The sequence below is a fragment of the Falco peregrinus genome, chromosome 2 (genome assembly GCF_023634155.1).
Source record: "Falco peregrinus isolate bFalPer1 chromosome 2, bFalPer1.pri, whole genome shotgun sequence".
Lineage (NCBI taxonomy): Eukaryota > Metazoa > Chordata > Aves > Falconiformes > Falconidae > Falco > Falco peregrinus.
The window spans coordinates 50,871,655-50,892,741 of NC_073722.1; the positions used below are offsets into that span (position 1 = coordinate 50,871,655).

Genomic DNA, 21,087 nt, shown 5'->3' on the forward strand with positions numbered 1-21,087 from the left:
GAAATTGGAAAAGCAAAAGAAAGGCAACTTTGGTAGCAATTCTTACTTTCATTTGTTATAAAGATAAGAAAAATACCTACTATCAGTAAGAGAACAAACATAACACCTTGCAATAAGATGGAAAGAAAATTGTTTTGAAGCTCATAGTCTACATAAATGGAATATCAGCGTTAAAAAAATATTTCAACAAACTTGCAGGAACTACCCATGTTTCATAAAAGCTGGAGTCAAGTTCACAGATGCAGAAACACTAGATGACTCAAGGTCCTAGTTGCTATTCAGGTAAGTAAACAGGCTTAAGTTTTGCCTCATCAGCAGAACAAACAGGAAAATAATCAGATTCAATAACTCTATCAACAAACTCTGCAAATGGGGAAATCAAATCAGCAGAAAAACATGTTTTGAAAAATCAGATTCTTTTTCTTATAGTAAGTTCAGGGAAACTGATTCCCTAAGATTCTCCCTGCATAAATGCACTTCAGATTGAATTAGATACACACTAAGATAATGAACAAATATAATGTATATCAAGTTTTCAGATAACATACTGAACAGCCATAATCATCTATGTGGTCAACATTTCTATTTCTCATTATATCTGACCGACTTCAAGAATTTCCATTCTCTTAGAGAAGAAAATACTGAGAGATCAGAATACTGAGAATTCAAAAAAATATATTTGAATTAGAGAATTTTGAAGACGACCTCCTTTTTGAGCATTTTAAATTCAGCACAAACCAGTTGCTATTCAAGCATATTACCAGCCTGGCATTTCCTCTCTTGTAAAAGTTATTGCTGGCCAGCCAAAACATGCTGCTTCAACAAGTAGGTTCTTATACAAAATAATCACACACACAGACTATCCCTTTAAGAATTCAATATAAATACCATCAAAATAAGTAACCCAAACACCCAGACAAGATCATATAATAGGAAAAAGAATTCCCAAAATTGTTAAGGTATGAAGCAGAGTCATGCAAGATTGAGTAACATATGTGAACAATTTTTCCTTCTTAAAAATCTCATTTAACACATTAAGAGATATCGTCAAGGAAGGAGGGTGTGTGTGGTGTGTGGAATTTCCCACATTTTTTTTTAGAACGGGCAAACATTTGCCAAAGACTCAGGAGCACAGTTGATCGGTATTTTTGCCATGAATAGTTTGGATTTTTATGTCTACTGAACAGCTGGCCATCTCCTGTCCAGCGTAGTAATAAAGATTAAATTTTGTCCGCGTGTTCCAAACTGGGGCATTAGTCTGCAGAGTCCTCTACCATGCTGTAGGAGAAACCTTTCTTACAAAACTTTTTTAAAGATGCTCAAGTGCAATTAAAATAGATCATCAAATTACAAGGAAAAAAATAGAACAAATGCTTATATGGGCAGAGTGAATAGTGAATGCATATGTCATAGTAGTTCCTTAGAAAGAAGTTCAAAACCAGCAAAAGACAGATCACCAAAACAACTGCTATGTCAAGGTCACAGATCGTACAAGACACCACAAATCCCAAAATGTTTGGATGTAACAACAGAATTTGCAGATCTTTACTGTGCCTGAGACAGAATAGTCTCAACTGAAGCCAGCAGCATTCTCCAAAAGCATTTACATTCTCTTTTTCTCTCCACACACAACCACCCAAAATAATTCTGAATAGCAACATGCAGTCCACAAAATTTTCCTGCTTAAGTCTATCATCAGTATATTTTAAGTCAGCGATGGCTATCAAGGTTTGTAGTGAATAAATGGGAGGAAAAAAAAAAAAAAAAAAAAAAAAAAAAGATGATGACTATATAATCTAACATAACGAAAATGCAGGTAGCCCAGCAGTCCTGGTCTCTTCTAGCAAGAACAGTTTTTACAGCACTGATGTTTAATTAAATCTGATGTTCACATAGGCAGGTATGAACCAGTGTGCACTGCAAGAAAGCTTTTCCAAAAACCTATCCAAAGAACTCAGAAAATGAACTCCAGATATCTTTGGATAAGCAGGGAATAGGAGAAAACAGCCATAAATTATACCCAAAATGGAATAGTTCCTTACTACCTCTTGGAAGATCTCATAATGGAGAATTTGGAGAAATCTGCAACAAATCACGTGTACTTCACCTTTAAGATTATTCAAGCAGTAGACTGTGTAAATACCTTCAGTGATCTTCCCTGAAAAAATACTTTTCCTAAACTGAGATTCAGAAAAAAACTCTCAAAGCCTGCTTAGAGCCACAGAGATGGCTTTTGTGAAAATTTTAAGAGACATTGCATCTCATTATAATTGATGAGAAAGGTCTAATGTGCCAGGATAAGCTCAGACATTCCTCGCAGGCTGCCTCAGGTTGAGACAAGGAGATAACACACAAGCAAGGCAATTCAGAAGAAAACACAGTAACAGTGGCACAAACTCATCTTGTGTTCTCCAAAAGAAATGCACTAAGAGGTTCAGCAGACAAACAGCAGGTAAGTACACTTTCAGGGAGCAGCACAAGTTTTCTCCATTTCAAAAGCCATGCTATCACAAAATGGAGAGGACTGGAAAATACTCTCTAATGTTAGATAACTACTCAAAAGTTAGGTATTACTGGGGAAATAATTCATCAGAGACTTTTTGTGAAAAGCCAGAGAACCATCTAGCTGCTAAGTTACCTCTTTCCCAGTTGCTGTAACTGGAACAGTACAATCCTACGCAGTTAGACTGTAACAGCACAGCTGATAATGTATCAGAGCACATCACACACTGCTATGACTTCAAGGTCCTCAAAGCATTCAGGACTGATTGATTATTCCACTACTGGCAGGCAGAGAAGAACTCTACCTATCAAAACCAACTGACCCAAGTATAAAATCCAGTAATCTAAGCTTCCGTCAATTATATACTCTTGCTTATAATATTACCAACCTAAAAGGGCAGTCTATGCATTGTTCGCTAAAAGTTACTCCAGGCTGAAACCAAGCAAGAAATTGATCACACCCACTCCCAAGAGCAGAGAACATGCAAATGCTGCATCTGTTGAAATTCTGTGTTTGTTGAGCAGGCTGCCTTTAGAGTTTTCCCATTAAAGTAAAAGCAGAAAAGAAAAATTTAGCAAAGTTATAGCTACAGCTAAAAAGACATCATTTTACTTGCATGTCTTACCTACTAGCAGAAAAGAAAGCCAAGAACTCAACAGAAACTGCCACTACAGAGTCCCAGATATCTGGAAGGGACATGTTATGACTGGAGAAGTTATTTCACGGTATTTATGGTTACTATCTTGGACTTCAAAATAAAGTTGTGTGGCAAGCATCACAGACCACTGTAATGATCTGATTTTGGAGAATACAGGCAATATACATCTATGCTTGGAGACATGTGGTGAGCATACCATCAGGCAACAATCTACTGAACAAAGAACACTAAGGGGGTATCTCAGCAAGCCCCAGAATCAGCACAGAGGAGGCTGCAAATAAATCCTGGCTGTTGTGAAGACTAACCAGCCTAGCACCTGTGCCTGTAACTTGTATGCCTGTATTTGCACGACGAAAGCCTTTGTGAGAACACCTCAGTAGTCACAACACTAAAAAGGTGACCCTGTAAATTCTTTTTGCATGATGGAGAGAGAGGCAGGTACACCGATGCTACTCATGAAGTCACAAAATGGTAACAGTACTCTTTTAAAAGGTAACTTTGATTACTCAGAGCAGAAGCTAATGATAACATTTTAACTGTATTACACAGATGGGCCTACTCAATAGGATGGTACACAAGATAGGCACCACAGAGCCTACATAAGCTTGATGTCCCGAAGAGGACAATTCACATATTGGAATAGACATGCTTACAAAGGTGTCAGCATTTAAGCATGATCACTCATGCTGGTACAAAAGCAGAAGACAGACTGAAAGAAAAATCTCTCTGATAACCACAGACCTTGAGAACAAATGCTTTTCTTTTGCATGAACCTATCAGCTAAAGCTGATACCCCTATCCCCTGAAACCTGTACAGTTTGCATAAATACAATGATCCTGGGAGTCTACTGCTGAGCTCCAATCGCTGCCACAAAAGAATACAAATGCATGGTTCACGATAACCCCCATCTAACTGTCACCAAGATGGAAATACAAAACATTGCAGCTCTCTCAAAATTAACAAGTCAAATGCCAACTAAAATTTAACAAGTTGAAAAGAAAAGAAAAAAAGAAAAAGTCCCACAGAGACACTACACCAGTTTTGTTCCCGCTTTGGCTGAAAGCTCTCGTACGAACCCAACTGAAACCACTTCAGCACCAGCATAACAACCATAGGTGCAGCTGTTCTTCACAAACAGAACTACAGGTGCTTTCACAGGACAAAGCCCATTACACTGAGGGAATCACAAGTCTGCTCCAAGACCTAAAACATGAGGCCCTACCCTGCCGCACATGCAGCAGTTCAGAGAGAGTATCTGGGAGCTTTTTGAGGCACATGCCTTTACAGAAAAGCCATTGCAGCCACCCTCCACTGCTTAACTGAAGAGGAATCCATATGCCCCCAATTTTTCTCACCCAGTTCATGTTGTATACAAAAAATTTATTTTCCAAACTTTAAATATGACAGCATGAGTTATATAGTCCTCAGATAGTCACTCGGGGGGCGGGGAGGGCGAGCAAGGACCACATCTAAGTTCTCCTCTACAAACTTTTAAACTTATCTGAGCTTTTACAAAACTTAAAATATTTTCTATTAATAAATAAGCTTTATGGGCATATTAACTTGAGGATATAGTACTGTTTCCTAAATATGATAAATTTCTTCAGTTTTCACATTTATGCATGAGAAAAAGAGGGTTTATTCCTAACCCTGCAAACATGTACACATTTGAATACTCTAAGAACTTAAAGTTAACCATTCTAAAAAGTACAGACAGAAGTCTTGGTATCACAGTTCCCTTTCCTACCTAACTATTCTTCCTACAACAGTTTCCACAACTTGAACTTTGCATACTTAATCTGGGTAATGATTAAAAAAACAAGGTCAGAAAAACCTTAAAAATTGTTACTACAGGAATGTTACACTGCTTAATAAGCAGTAACACAAACTAAGCTGAAAATATTCTGTATTCAGGAAATATACTTCTACATGTTACTGGTGAACTTTGCAACTTAACGACACTTGTGTGCAGCAGTCATACAGCATTACCCTACCCTAACTTTTCTTCTTTATTAATGCATTAAATTAATAAAATTAACAAAAATTAATACATTAAAAAAATGGGTTTGAATGATCCACAGTTATTTCTTAGGGATGATAAAAGAGCCGTTGGAATTATACTAAAACCTGCATTGTCATCTGTAGTTAATTAGGCATACTGGCCAGATTAACATTTAATACTCGGTTAGTGTAATACAGGGGACCAAATCCTCATTTCTCCTCCTATCTTGAGGTTATGGAGGAGATTTTCCACTTCAGAACAAACACAACAAAACACATCCTCTTCCCCCTAAAACATGCATGTGAAAAACTGAATAGCTATTACTAAAATATAAATCTATACATCAGGTCCCTCTACTGGGTTAACATGGGATGGCAGTGAGAATCGAAGCCCCACATTAGACTAGATCTTTGAACCTAGCAGGTGCATCACAAGTACTGCCACAAAAGGTGTCCCATTTCACCGGCACACGTTAAGCAAATACAGAACAGTTGGCAATGATAACCCCATCTCAGTTCAGAGTGATAGACCAAAAGCATTTGTGGAGATAAAACCACAGAGTAAAGACCTCAAATTTATCTTACATGGCCTGAAGTGTTTTTTTCACCACTCCGTTCTCCTCTTCATAGAAAAGAGGAAAACTACATTTTGGACTTCAAATATGTATGTGCTAATGATGGAAAAGCAAGAATAAAAACTATGATCAGAGAGTCAGCATAACATAGCTATCCTTCTGAAGACTTTTTCAACCCCTCCATGCAAAACATTACCTGAATGGAAGTATTTCAAATCAGTCTACAAAAAGAAAAAAACTTATGCTAGTCACAGAAGAACACAATTTGCAGTACAACAGCTACCTCATTCTGAGAGCTAAGAAAATACTATCTTGTAAAAAAGTTTCTTTAGGATATTTACTTTTGAGGGTCAGAAAAAAATGCCAACTTCTAAAAATTAGTTGAAAGAAGTAGATCAAAAGCAACACAAGACACTTGATATGGAAAGTATGCGTAACAAATGCATTTAGACGTTCACGCTGCATGACCAAAGGCTTACAAACAAAGCCTTTATCTTACAGAGTGTTGAGCTGTTGGGTTTGGGTTTTGGGGTTGTTTTTTAATAAAGGCTCTGTCTCACCAAAAGGGAGAACAGTCTATAGGCAAATATAACATGAACTTGTTATATTCGGAAACAGCTATGCTTACAAATAGCATATAAAAAATACAACACAGAACACTGATTTTAATACTGTACAAACAAAGATCAACGAAATAATATTTTAGGCAAAATATATTTTAAGGTGACGCCCTCCACTTCTCACAGGGTACACAATCTTAATGTAGTACTTACTATATAACAAACTGGTTTGAGAACACGTCTCTACAAATATACTTTTAATTAGAATTTAAATAAAAGTAAGAAAGCTTAAAAGCACCTGGCTAGTTTAACATTAGGAAACTAAAAGCGAGACAGCCTGATCTAATCTGAAGTCAAAGAGCTGTCTCACAATGTTCAAATCTCCCCCAACAGCAATTCTGTGGGTCCCTGAAAGTTAGTAATTTGTCAGTAATTTCACGGGGTTTTCTCCTAAATTTACCTTTTACTCCAAAATAAGAAAAATCAGTCATAAAATGCACATGAAAAAAGCATATATACTTAACAGAAATATTCTGCGCTTCAGTTACCATCCCAGTCTTTAAATCCATACCCATTTTATGAGGTTTTCCTTAACAGACCAAAAGCATCTAACAGGCCATCTACCTCAGAACAAAATGGAGTGGTTTCCAAATATTTTGAACAGAGACCACTGATAAGCCTCAAATCTTAAAAAAATAACAAGCATACACCACCCCCCAATAATGAATATGTTACATAATACGGTCCCACAGATTCCTGTAGTAATTTTGACCACGCAGACATCTAATTTATGTGTACATCAACTTCAGAATCTTGTTCTCCAATACAACTGTAAGCAAGAAACACCCTTGTTTGTGTGTGCATGTAAATGTACCACTGAAGCCCTTACTTGTATCCTGATACGACAAACCTAAACTAACTAGCTACAAAGCCCCCAAGCTATTTCTATGAACATCCTGCTGTCACAGTAATCAAGGAAAATGTGCAAATGCAATTCATATTGCCTTTGTATTCTCTCCTCCATCAGTCAATGTGGAAAAATCCCAAAAAGCTTCCTCGCTTCTGCCCTCTTAAACCCTCCCACCAGCAATATCATTGCCAAAAAAAAAAAAAAAAAAAAAAAAGCAAGGCGAGGGGGAAGGGAAGAGAAGGGAAATAACAAAAAAAGTGCACACACTAAGAACAAAGGCCTGCTTAAGAACTTTTACATCTCAAGCTTTTAGACTTATTTCTAAAAGTATAACTTGCATAAGAATTGTGCTATAAATGCCAATGATAATTAACCTCAGTATTTGAGTATTTTTTAAAGACGTTGAAGATGTGTATATTTAGCAGGTCTTACAGTAATTCTTAGTAAATGCTTACAACATATATAACCACCGCAGCTCTGGAAGGTCTTGGCCACAGTACAATTCATACTTTTCTTTCAAGATTCTTTTCTTGAAAGCTTCCTAGTACTTTGAAACATGGCTTGGCAAAACATACCTGCTTATCAATTTTCCCATTATTTTAATAATTTTTTCAGTTTAAGCCAATAAGTCAGAATAAAAACTGCAAACATTCCAGTAAAATTTGTTTGCAGTGTATTAGGGTTTTACTTTCACCGGTTTTCTGCACTGTGTCTTCCTCCACAGGCCTCCACACAAGTACCTGCAAGAAGCCCCTATCAGCTCTTTGAAAACTCACAACTTATTGGTCTATCATTTTCCGATATTGAGCCTGCATCCATATGATACCCAACAGAGACCACTCTAATTGGGCAAGGCATGGAATTAACAGTAACAAAACCTCAACAAACCACAACAAAAAAGACTCCAGAAAAACACTCATACCAAAAAGAACTCAAAACAAAATGAAAAAACAAAACAAAACAAAAAAATAACCCCAAACACATTTTCTCTTCTTTCCACATACCAAACTACCTCACTATACAGAGACAGGTAATACTGAAAAGAGGTCAAGGGACCAAACGCACAGAAGTCTGCAGTAGTAAAATATAAATACATAAATAATATTCTAACATATTTATATATTACTAACAAATCAGATGGGAATATCCTGCTTATTCTCAAAAATAACCCTGAAGACCTAGTTAATCAAGACTTCTGTATTCTTTTGAGATACCTATTTTAAACGTAAGCTGAAGCGACTGATAAACACAGTAACATTTTAAATAACTAGGTATGCCTAGTAAGGTTGGGGATGATTTTTCACTCATTTTTTATTTTATATCATTCTGTACTTACCAGACAGAACCTCACTCCAGGACTTCAGAGTTCCATCTCCTTGCTACAGTTGATGACACCAGAAAACTATATAATAAAGAAAGCATGGAAGGAAGCTACCTGAAGCAACTAAACCAGTGCTAATACTGTCATCAACATTATAAGGTGGAAAGATCTTAATGTCAGTCTTAACTTCAGTTTACAACATTTCTAATGAAGACTATTTTTACAGTAGCTGTAAGATTAAGACTGCCTAAATTTATCCTCTTCACCACACCTACCCCCAAAAAAACCACATTGCAATTCATTTAGTATTGTTCATATGTGTAATCCCATTCTGGGCGTTCAAAGACCATACATTTCATCTAACCTGTTCAAAACAAAAGTCATTGCTGTATTTTTGGGAAGAAATGATGGCTAATCACTCCCTGCAGAAACAGAGTTCTAGAAGCAAAGAATCTTAGAACAGCCCAGGTAGGAAAGGACCTGGTTGGGGAATCATCTGGTTCACCCTTTCAAGGAAAACGGAGCCTAGATAACATTATCTAGCACCACGTTCTACTGCATCTTGAAAACCTCCAGCAATAGGGACTTTACCACGTTCCTGAGGAGGTTGTTCCAGCAAGTAAGTGTTCCTACTATTAAAGAAAAGAAAAAAAAAAACCTCTCGCACATTGAGATTAGAAGTGTACCAGTGCAACTTCTACCCATTGTCCTTTGTCTTCTCCATGTGGCTCCTTGTGAAGAGAAAGCCTCCATCCTCTTTGTAGCTGTCGTCTAAGTTGGTGAAAAATCACTGCAATAAACCCACTATAGAGAACAGTTCCTTCCCTGGAAATTCTGTCACCTGTCTCAAGAATCAAAGGAATCATATGGGAGAAAAAATTCCTGAGATGCCAAGAACCAACTCTTCCATGGCCATTAATCTGAATTAAGGGAGCTCAGCAACTCTCAGTATTTTACTCTTAAATTATTTATCATTTAGATGTTTAATTGCTGTACTCTTCCCCGACTTCTATTTGTAGACAACACCATAGTACTTTTTTTGCTCCTTTGTCTTAATGTACCTACCACCAAAACTGGATTGAAACTGCTTATATGCAAACATATGCTTTAGAGTACAGATTCTCTTGTTTCTGAATGACTTAAACCAAAATTAATTTTAAAATACCAGGTCATACAAATAACCAGTAGGCAATAAAATAAATAAACAGAATAACAAGCACATGTGTTTTAAGATTTCATGAATTATCTGTGTAAGAAATTTGTATTTGCAGTCTTGTAAGAGTAAGCTATTTGAAAAAGGAATTAGGTCGCAGTGTATTTCATAACACATGCATCCAATCATTATTACAGAATATCATCACAAAATTAAATTGATATTAGGTCTCAACACTCAGAACACAATTATTGAAGTGAATAATTGCAATAAAAGTATGTTATAAGCAGGATCAAATTGGAAGAGGTGGAAAACATCCAGCTTCTTCAAATTTCAATGTTGTTCAGAAGACATTCTGTACGTTTGTACTACAGCACCCGCTCAGCAACACAGGTTTTGGCTACCCTGTCAGCATGTGGTATTCTCTTTGGCTCATTAGGTTCAGATAATCAACTTGGAAAAAGAACAGACACATTCCTTAAAGCTCTGCTATCAACCCACAAAGCACCCAGTTAAGGTATCAAAATGAGAAATAAACTGAATGAGGTTTTCATAATATAGTTACTTTGCTTCTTGCAAAGCCTGATAAAAAGAAACCTAATTTTGGCACTTCAGTCAAATCATCACAGTAGTGACTTCAGTTATGACTATGCTCTAAAATGGACTGAAAAGAAACATTTAATTTTTCTCCAAGGCCACAGAGCTATCTATGAAGCGCCTCAAATTCTGGTGTGGGTTCACTTGGTTTCTTTTTCCTGCTCTTGCCCCACGTCCTCCTCTCAAACAGGTTTTGGAACTTTATTCTGTCCCCTTCTAAAATACAGCTATTCTCATCCAATCAAGGCCTAAGTAAGTTCACTATTAAGGTACCGAAGAATACTTACAGTGGTGGCGTTTTTATTTATTATTATTTTTATTAATCATGAGGTTGTTCCTGGTGACTTTCACTGCTGCCAGGTAAACTTAAAAACAAAAAATAGTGTTGGGCATAAAGTTTTCTGTTTTGTACAACAGAAGCATGAAAGCTTTTATGCACAGTTATGGTTGCTAAGAGTTCAGAAACTGGCAGCATCTGACATGAACTTTTTTCTGCTTCAACTGCATTTACATCTATCCCACAATACTCTGCCCTGCTCTTGCTGTTTTTTTAAAAAAAGTACACTAGAAACAAGTGGAAGTTCTGAACCAATGTGTGAAGTATATATGGGTAGCAATGTATGAAGTATAATCAAAACAGCAGCAACAAAAAAGAACTAATAATTAAGCCATCAAATAAGTGCTATTTGCTTTCCTTTCTTCCCACTGTAAATCACAGCCACCTTATAAGATGAAGTCTATGGTCAGCAGCAACCTCATCCCTTCTTGAAAACACCAGAACTTCCCCGAGTCCTATATCCAGAAACCTCCATTACTAAAAGTATTTTGATACAGGTTGATGATGCAGAGTAATTAAAAGAAAGAAAAAACCAAAAACACAAATAAGGTGAAATCAGGACTGAAAAGTACGTTGCAGTGACATATAAAATCCACAGCAATAAAGGCACACGGAAACAGTAAGTGTTGTGCCTATCTGATACATAGCTTCAACTTTATTTCCCCTGCCCTTTTTGAGCTTCAGTCATGTATAGCAACTCACTGTTCCACAACTCTTTTGCATGTCTTTTATCAGGATTTAGCATGAACGTTATTTTAGAAGAGATGAGTATTTAAAATACACTATTGCATTATATTATTAACAAAACAAAAAAGAAAAAGGGTGGGGCTTTTTTTATTCTTTACTGAAAACAGCAGAAGATTAAGTCCATGAGAAGTGATGGGGAGAAGCAGGCCAATTTGACACAGTTTATAGGAATTACATTAGTTTACTAATGTTCCAATACTCAAATAACCTTGTAATCACGAGTACTGATGGTCTGCATTTACGATACAGAACATGCCAGTGCTGTTAGCTCTGAAATCAATTGTAGCAACATGAAAATTTTAATTTAATTGCTCATACAGCAAACTAACTACATTAATGTCAGTACACCCAGCAAATTTAATTCCAATGTGGTTTATACCCCCCTTCCACCCACACACTGAAAGACAACCACCCCCCCATCTGAGCCATACCCATGGATAAATACACAAAACATAACCGATACAAAAACTCACTTTCACTGGACAACATCTAAAATATGTAAATACCTGTTCCTGCAGGTCGTAGTCATAGCTATCATGCAGCAGAAGACTGAGGACATACCGAGTATAAATCATGGCATCAATGCCACACTTCTCTAGCTCTTGTCCCAGCCAGGTCTGCACTGGACCCAAAGCATGTAGCAGAGACATTTCAGAAACAGATACAGGGCCTGGATAAGAGCTTGAGGAGCTTTCAGATGGCAAACCATCCACAACAACTGTACAGATAGGGCGCATGAATCTAGGTGGTTGGCATCCTTATAACGTGAAGCATTTTCTGTAGTTGATATTCCGTCGATATCTGGAGGTGATTTTCACTCCAGTAAATAGGAGAGAGGCTTGACTTCTAGGACAATCATTTATGTTTCCTGGCAGTTAGCCGTCTAGAGACGAACATCACTCTTCAGGCATGACCAGTGAATAAACTAAATCCTAACAGCAAACACATATGTAGATGTGTTTTTCTACCTTAATTTCACATTGAGGCCAGATGCAAGTCCCCAGCAGGACCTATAAAGAGGAAAAAATGATAAGTTGTGATAATATGTATCCATAAATGAGTAATATTAAACAGTGAAAAAAACCACCCAATGTAGAGAGCAGTCATTTACATACTGCTTACTCCACATATATAGTATACCTATTCAGTGTCATTTTGAAAGGTAACAGGAGTAATTCCAAGTTTAAAGGTACTTAGAAAAGGTACTTTTTAATACAGGAAGAGAGACTCTTTCATTAAAGACTTCACAACTAATCCGTTGATTGAAATATATGCTTGATTTAGCTTTATGGGAAAGCTGGGATTCTGTTACTTTCATTATCAGCTGAAAAAAATCCACTTTGAGAAACAATCAATCAATCTATGTTAGTTTGCATAACGACTGACCGTATATTTTGTATCACTAAAGCACAATATAATCCTATTGTTTTGCAGTGATTTCTGGTTTTGGAATAGAAAAAGGTGTCTTCTTTATAAAAGAACTCACTTACAAAATTTACCTGGCCCGAAGTCTCATAAATCCTACCACAAAATAGTTGCTATCTTCAGGCGTGGGGTTTGGGGTTGTTTGTTTTCTCAGGACAACAAAGTATTTTGTCATCCAAAATCTGTCCTCACAAAAATATAAATCTCTGGAATAACTTCCAAAATTTGAGCAGAATAGAATTTATCAGTGCCAGAATTAACATTTAACCCTCTTCACAGAAAGCATACACCAGTCTTACCTGAGAACTTACCTAAACCATACCCTAAAACAGACAAACCATCCTAAGACTTGCACCATCCACAATCCCAAATCTATCTTGCTAAGTAAGGAGGAGAAGGTGCAAGCACCACACATGTAGGCATTCTGCCCTCTAACCCAGAAGAATGCAGTCCAAAAAGGGCATTTTTGAACTGGTCTGCCAAACAACCACATGTCAGTCTGGCATTTGTGTAGGCCTTCTGTCCTCTCCAGCTTCTCAGCAAGAGAAAACAAAGCTCAAATCCTAGCAGGAAATATCCCTTCAATGAAAGAAAACAAAGACTAAAGGATCTAAACAAAATCTACTCTTTTGTTTCAACCCCACTGCAAGATGGCCAACACACTCAAAACAGACACCACCTACTACAACTATCTGAACTATATGCTGTGTGCCAGGAACAGATGCACAGAGCCAGGAGAAGGATCACTGCTCAGCAGGAGAGCACCTGAAGCCCACGCAGCACAAAGGAATTCCAGCCACTCCGGTGGGTAGGTCAGCTTCATTGGGGGCCCAACTTAAATGCTTCTGTGCAAACACATGTAGCATGGGGAATAAACAAGAGTTAGAGACATGCACATGCCTGCAGGATGGGTATCTTACTGATACCACAGAGAGACAGTGGGATGGTTCCCATAACCGAAGTGTTGGGATGGAAGGATACAGGCATGGGAGACAAGGAGGCAGTGTCACCCCCTATGTCAATGACCAGCTGGAGTGCGTGCAGCTCCACCTGGGGTGGATCAGGAGCCAACCAAGAGCTTATAGGTCAAGATCAAGGGGAGGACAAGGACAAGTGACATTACAGTGGGGGTCTGCCATAGGCTACCTGACCAGGAAGACCAAGCAGATGAGGCCCTCTATAGACAGACAGGAGCATCCTCACGTTCACAAGCCCTGGTCCTCATGGGGGACATCAATCACCCTGTTGGAGGAACAACACAGCAGGGCATAAGCAATCCAGGAGGTTCCTTCTCCAAGTGCTAGAGGAGCCAACAAAGAGAGGTGCAGTGCTGCACCTTGTTCTCACCAACAAGCAGGGGCTGCTGGGGAATGTGAAGCTCAAGGGCAGCCTTGGCTGCAGTGGCCATGAAACGGTGGAGTTCAAGACCCTTAGGCATCAAGGAGGTTGTACAGCAAGCTTGCTACCCTGGACTTCAGGAGAGTAGACCTTGGCCTCTTCAGGGATCTGTCTACTAGAGTACCATGGGACAGAAGGATGGAGGGAAGAGGGGCCTAAGAAAGCTGGTTAATATTCAAGGATACCTCCTCCAAGCTCAAGAACGATGAATCCCAACAAAGGCGGCAGCAGGCAAAAACACCAGGAGGCCTGCATGGATGAACAAGGAGCTCCTGGACAAACTCATACACAAAAAGGAAGCCTACACAGGGTGGAAGCAAGGACAGGCAGCCTGGGAGGAATACTGAGAAGTTGTCCCAGCAGCCAGGGATCACATTAGGAAAGCTAAAGCCTCAGTAGAATTACATCTGGCCAGGGACATCAAGGAAAACAAGAAAAGCTTCTATACATTTGTCAGTGATAAAGGAAGACTAGGAAAAACATGGGCTCTCTCCAGAAAGAAGCAGGAGACCTGGTTATCCAGGACATGGAGAAGTGTAAGATACTCCGCAACTTCTGTGCCTCAGTCTTCACCAGCAAGTGCTCCAGCCACACCATCCAAGTTGCAGAAGGCAAAGGCAGGGACTAGGAGAATGAAGAACTGCCCACTGTAGGAGATCAGGTTTGAGAATGTCTAAGGAACCTGAAGGTGCACAAGTCCATGGGACCTGATGAGACACGTGCGCAGGTCCTGAGGAAACTCCAGGCAAAGTTGCTAAGCCACCATCCACCATATTTCATAAGTTGTGGGAGTCCAGTGAAATTCCCACTGACTGGAAAAGGGGAAACATAACCCTCATTTTTAAAAAAGGGGGGAAAAGGAAGACCCAGGGAATCACAGGCCAGTCAGTCTCACCTCTGTACCTGGCATGGAACAAGAAGATCATGTTTCCTCCTAGAAACTATGCTAAGACACATGGGATATAAGGAGGTGATCCATGACAGCCAACATTGCTTCACTAAGGACAAATAAAGCCTGACAAAATTGGTGGCCTTCTATGATGGGGTCACAGTGTTAACAGATGAGGAGAGAGAGCTGATGTCATCTGTCTGGATTTGTGCAAAGCATTTGACACTGTCGCACATGACATCCCTGTCTCCAAACTGGAGACATGGATTTGATGGAGGGACCACTTGGTGGATAAGGAATTGGCTGGATGGTTACACTCAGAGTTGTGGTCAGCGGCTCGATGTCCAAGTGGAGACTGGTAAGAAGTGGCATTCCTCAGGGGTCAGCACTGGGACCAGTGCTGTTCAACATCTTTGCCAGCAACATAAGACAGCAGGATTGAGCGCACTCTCAGCAAGTTTTCCAACAACACCAAGTTGAGTGGTGCAGTAGTCAACACGCTGGAGAGAAGGGCTGCCATCCAGAGGGACCTTGACAGGCTTGAGAGGTGGGCCCATGCAAACCTCATGAAGTTCAGCAAAGCCAAGTGCAAGGTCCTGTGCGTGGGTCAGGGCAATCCCAAGCACAAATACAGCCTGGGCAGAGAATGGATTGAGGGCAGCCCTGAGGAGAAACACTTGGGAGTGTTGGTGGATGAGAAGCTCAACATGGCCCAGCAGTGTGCACCTGCAGCCCAGAAAGTCAACAGGGTCCTGGGCTGCATCAAAAGAAGCGTGGCCAGCAGGTCCAGGGAGGTGATTCTCCCCCTTCACTCTGCTCTGGTGAGACCCCACCTGGAGTACTGCGTTCAGCCCTGGGGTCCTCAGTGCAAGGAACACATGGACCTGTTAGAGCAGATCCAGTGGAGGGCCACAAAAATAATCAGAGGGATGGAACACCTCTTCTATGAAGAACAGTTGAGAGAGAAGGGGTGGTTCAACCTGAAGAACAGAAGGCTCTGGAGAGACACTGTGGCTTTCCAGTACTTAAAGGGAACTTATAAAAAAGATGGGGACAAAACTTTTTACAAAGGCCTGTAGCAACAGGACAAGGGACAATAGTTTTAAACTGAAAGGCAGTAGATTTAGATTGCAGAGAAAGAAGACATTTTTTACAATGACAGTGTGAGACACTGGAACAGCTTGTCCAGAGGAGTTGCAGATGACCTGTTTGAAGTGTTCAAGGTCACACTGGACAGGGCTTTGAGCAACCTGATCTAGTGAAAGATGCCCCTGCCCATAGTAGGGTGTTTGGACTAGGTGATCTTTAAAGGTTCCTCCCAACCCAAACCATTCAGATTCTATGATACAGCAAAGCAAAGGGCTTCTGGATACTGAGTGACTTCAATCAGAACTTACTTAGACACATGGTTTAGATCCTTAGCACCTAGTAAGAACTGAAGTTCCGCTTCAGCCTGTCCCTGAATGAGGTGATAACGTGGCCCCTCTCTTCTACCTTAACACTTATTTTCATGAGGCATCTGAGATATTCAGTTCTTAAGACCTATGCTGACAAAACCTGATTGACTTTGGCTGACCAGTTAAAGCACGTCTTGCCTTTTTTAGATGAGAAGGGAGAAACAGCAAGAGAGAGACAGGTTATCATAGGAATTAAGAAATGAGAAAACAATGACATTTCTATGATCTTCAAATATTACAGTCCAGCTTTTTCAAATACCATATTCAATTACCTATTTTAACTTTTTTAAAGAAGTTTCAAAATACATAAGTGATATGAAGACTGGAAAGCTGAAAAAAATTCTGAAATAATATCTGAGACTTCTCATTTTAAGACCATCTCAAGTACTTCATTTTACAGAAAGTCTTAAAACATATTTCCATTATGAATCAGAATTAACAAAATGTCATGCAAACTGATTATTTTCCCATCCCAGTACTAGGGAGTGGCCTTCCATATTAAATTAATACAAGTCACTCAAAGGGTGAACATTTCTGCCAACAGATGTGAAGTTTGATTTTAGAGATAACATTTTCTGAAAAATAAATTATCATTCCTTTTTAATCTTTTTCACACTGTCTTGTTTAATATAACTTTCTCCACCCTCACAATGACCATGGCTAATCTGAACAGGGAGACTACAATACAGCCTAAGTAATTAGTGCAATGCTAGTTATTTTAACCACCAAGTTGGAAAGAATTCTCCATTTCCAGCTAAAAAATATGATGGAGGACGTGCCTTACAATGGGAACTACAAAATAAGATCACTTAAAAATCCTAAAGTAAAAAATACATTAAATTCTTTCAAAATAATTTCTACTTACTCCCTTGTAGAATTTTTCCTTTTAAGTAATCTCAGTTTTTGTAATACTAATAAATGACCACAGCAAGGTCACTTTTTGATAACCTGTCAACAGCCTAACCACTAGAGGCACAAGAGCCAATTTACTGAAGTGTCTTGTAAAGGAATGAGAACACAATACTCAGATTTTTACAATTTAGACCATCTCAGAATAGATACACTTTCTCAATATTCTACTCAAGTGTGATAGTCACTAAACATTCTTTTGACGTAAAATAGACAGCAGATGAAAATAATGGAGTTTTAGTCTCCTGACGTCTAGCTAAGGAAAAGCAACAACGTTAAATAATCTATAGCAAGAAACAAAAAGAAGGTTCAATGTACAGAAACTGAAGCTGGAACACTCCAGGGCATTCCCTGCAACAGAGTAGTTTTTGCAGGGTAAGTGACCTCTTCTGAAAATTAAATAATCCTGGTCTTCTCCTTAAGTGAAATGGAATACAAGTATTGTCACATCAAATACATAAAATAATTTACAAAAGAAAAAAAAAGTTTTGGTAGTACAATCACAAGAGTCACACAAATGTTCTTGTAACCGTATTATCTACACAACTACAGCATGATAGTGTAAAATTACACAAAGATTACCAGTAAGCGCACTAAAAGGATGTAATTAAGTCACTCTTCAATGAAGCTTGACACAAGCCCACCAAGAAAGAGCTAGCATATATAACTGTTCTTATCAGATTATCAACAGAAAGAGTAGATTGACTAAAAGCCCATGCCAGGCAAGATATTTCAACTTCAACAGATTTTTTTCTCTGTAATTCCCCTTCATATAAAAAAAGAAGTTTCTTTTAAGGGGCTTAAAAGGAAGGCCTTTTTTCCAGTTGTTTCTAATCTTGGAAACCATTGACCAAAGGCAAACCACAAAACCCCGTGAATTAATCTAAGGTAACCTCATCTGTATTATCAGCACCAAAAGGCCTCTGAAAATTATGCATCCACACAACAAGGTTCTGAACATTTTTTTTGTAACTGACAAAAAATAAGTAGATTTAATGCTTTAACAACTTTCAAGCTTTCTTAAAGATATACCTACTATCAGCTCTTGAAGTAACAGAAAATATTGTAATAGGAGAGTAAAAACCATATCCCTTACTATTATCCTTTTTAGGTAAACTTAAGGTTCGCAGAATTGTTCTTGGAGATCATAAAAAGGTAACTTAAAAAGGAAGCAAACTGTCTGCAGGCTTAAATTCACTACACTGGGGTCTACACTCTCAGTGGAAAAGAAAAATCACAAGTTCTACGTATTGGAGGAAGTTGAAAACTGATGTATTGATTTATTTATTTATTTGTTTGTATAATCTGCAAATAAAAACTCTCAAGCCCCACAGTTACTCTAGAACACATTTTGATACCTCTACTACAGAGAAGCCAATCTCTTGGAAAAAGCTACAGATGCTACCTTTTTGCTTCCTTCCATTCCCAAAAGGGATAACGTGTATTTCCAGTGCTTCACTCTGCCTGCTGCTATATGTTAGCAATTAGACAAAACAAATTCTCACACAATAGTTATGGCGACTGTTTTATACAAAGTTTCCTCTATTACTCTTTGAAATATGCCAGTACATTACACAGTTTACAATTACCACCTCTCATTTTCAAAAAGTTTTTTTCCCTGCTATGGTCTTTGACAATGTATGGCAATTTATCAATGCACAGAGGAAAAAAAAAAAAAATCATAGAATTCTTTCTTTTTTCTTTTTTTTTTTTTTTTTTTTTTTTTTTTTTTTTTTGTTATAATGTGGATGTGTGATGTGTGTCCACATTTTTTAACCAGGACAAAGTTTTTTAGAAGTAGTTATTTTTTCCCAGATTGGTTGTCTTATAAGCAAACAATCCTTCCTCTCCCTGACAATTACATGTAGAAAAATATGCAAATCTTAATTAGTAGAAATCACAGTTAAAATTTTATCAAGTTTGCTCAATAGAATACTGAAATCACATATTCACTTCAGTAAATTTCAGTCCCCTCTAGAAGACAGATAATCAAAAGCATGGTCACATAATATGATGTTAACAGAAGTCCAAAATTGTTCTTGTATATTACAGAGGAATCAGCAATTTTACCATCATTTCTTTTGTTTCTTTCAGTGAAAAATCTAAACAAATCCTTAACATACAAACTAAGCAGCCACACACTGGGGAGGGCACTGTCAAAGCCCAGAAACAAAGCCTATTTAAAGTCCAGCAAACAACGGCATCTGTGTCCTTAATAAATTTCACATGGCATTTAAAAGACATGTGAATTCAGAAGTAAAAGAATTTGTTATTTTTTAATCACATTCATCAATAACCTAAGAAATTTGGCTGCACAGTCTTCAAAGCAAGGACAGCTTTTTTATGCTTGGTGATGTTTGATGTTATTGTACAACAAACAGCAGACCAGGGACTTGATTCATGACCTAGGCCCTGAAATACTATCACAAAACAAACAAACAAAAAAGATAATGCCTATACTATAAACAAACCTCTGCCTCCATCTCAGTCTGGACAACTTCTGCCAAAAAGCTTCAGAAGCAGTGCCATGCCATGAGAAACAGATTAAAACACCTGGCTGGAATCAAAGCAAGGAACACTAAAAGCAGACTGAAGCATAAAGGCAGACCTGTGAATTAACTTTTAGATATACATAGAACTTCCTTTTTTAGTAAGTATTATTGGGAAGTCCAAGAGTAACAGAATCTCATTTGTAATGGATATATGTTTTAAAGTTGACTGGTGTCTAACAAGGCTGGGCTTATGCTATAGTTCTAGCATAACTCAAGTCAAGTCAGAGAACACACAGAGGAGGCAGAAACCAGTGTGTGGGTGTTACTGCAGGATTTTTTCTCTTGTAAATCTGCAAGCTTATTTTCATAACACTTATCCAAATGAAAATCTGAAGCTGCTAATCTGTATAAAAGCTTAATGGAATTACTCAAAGGATTCATGAGCTACCATATAAGCCTCATTCACTTAGGTTAGCAATGAAAAAGAAGGGAGGTATAACCAAGATGACACCAAGGGAGTCAGCAGTACAATTCTTAGGTTTCTGCATTGGGACTTGCACTGCTTAACAAATTTGTAAGCAACCTGGAAGATAACATGGGTGACAAAGTTAAGAAGCTACCAAATGACAGCAAGCTATCAGGGACAGCAAATACAAAGAAGGACCTTATGAAACCAGACTGGGCAATAAAAAGGCAAACAAAATTCAGTATCGGTAAACTTGAAATGAGACACAGGGGGAATAATAACCTCATGCTATGAATACATAGAACAATGAGTTCTGAGCTGACTATTAATCCCAGGATCTATTTCCTAAGTAGCATGTTAGATACTTCATGAAACTCAAACCCAGCAGTAGTCTAAAGAGCAAATCACAGAAAAAAACAAAGTCATGCTGCTTCACTAAATTAATTGTTTGCATTTATATCATACATAACATGCAACCTTGGACCTACAATACCAAAGGCGACATGCCTCTCCATGGATAGAGATTAACTGTTCAATGTTTGTCAGTTGGTTTTTTTTTTTTTCAATATTAATAAGAACTATGTACAATACTTTACACAACAGCTACTAGAAATTCCTTGCCAAAAGATAGTGATGACTCAAAAAAAACACCCAACAAAAATTAGATGGGTTTCAAAGGGAATTGAAC

The 21,087-nt window shown here is 38.2% G+C and overlaps 1 protein-coding gene across 6 annotated transcripts in view; it reads right to left on the reverse strand.

The window, feature by feature from the left end:
- KIAA0232 (KIAA0232 ortholog) overlaps positions 1 to 21,087 on the reverse strand; it is a 72,456-nt gene that overhangs the window by 40,187 nt on the left and 11,182 nt on the right. For 3 of the 6 annotated variants that reach the window (XM_055796370.1, XM_055796371.1, XM_055796372.1), the window contains exon 2: positions 11,870 to 12,373. The exons of 1 other annotated variant lie outside the window; for it this stretch is intronic. In XM_055796370.1, coding sequence (XP_055652345.1) covers positions 11,870 to 12,100 — 231 coding nt within the window. In that variant the 5' untranslated portion in view covers positions 12,101 to 12,373. Of the gene's footprint in view, positions 1 to 8,544; positions 8,611 to 11,869; positions 12,374 to 21,087 lie in introns of those variants that run through there. 2 more of the 6 variants (XM_013303794.3, XM_055796373.1) reach the window with 2 other exon arrangements.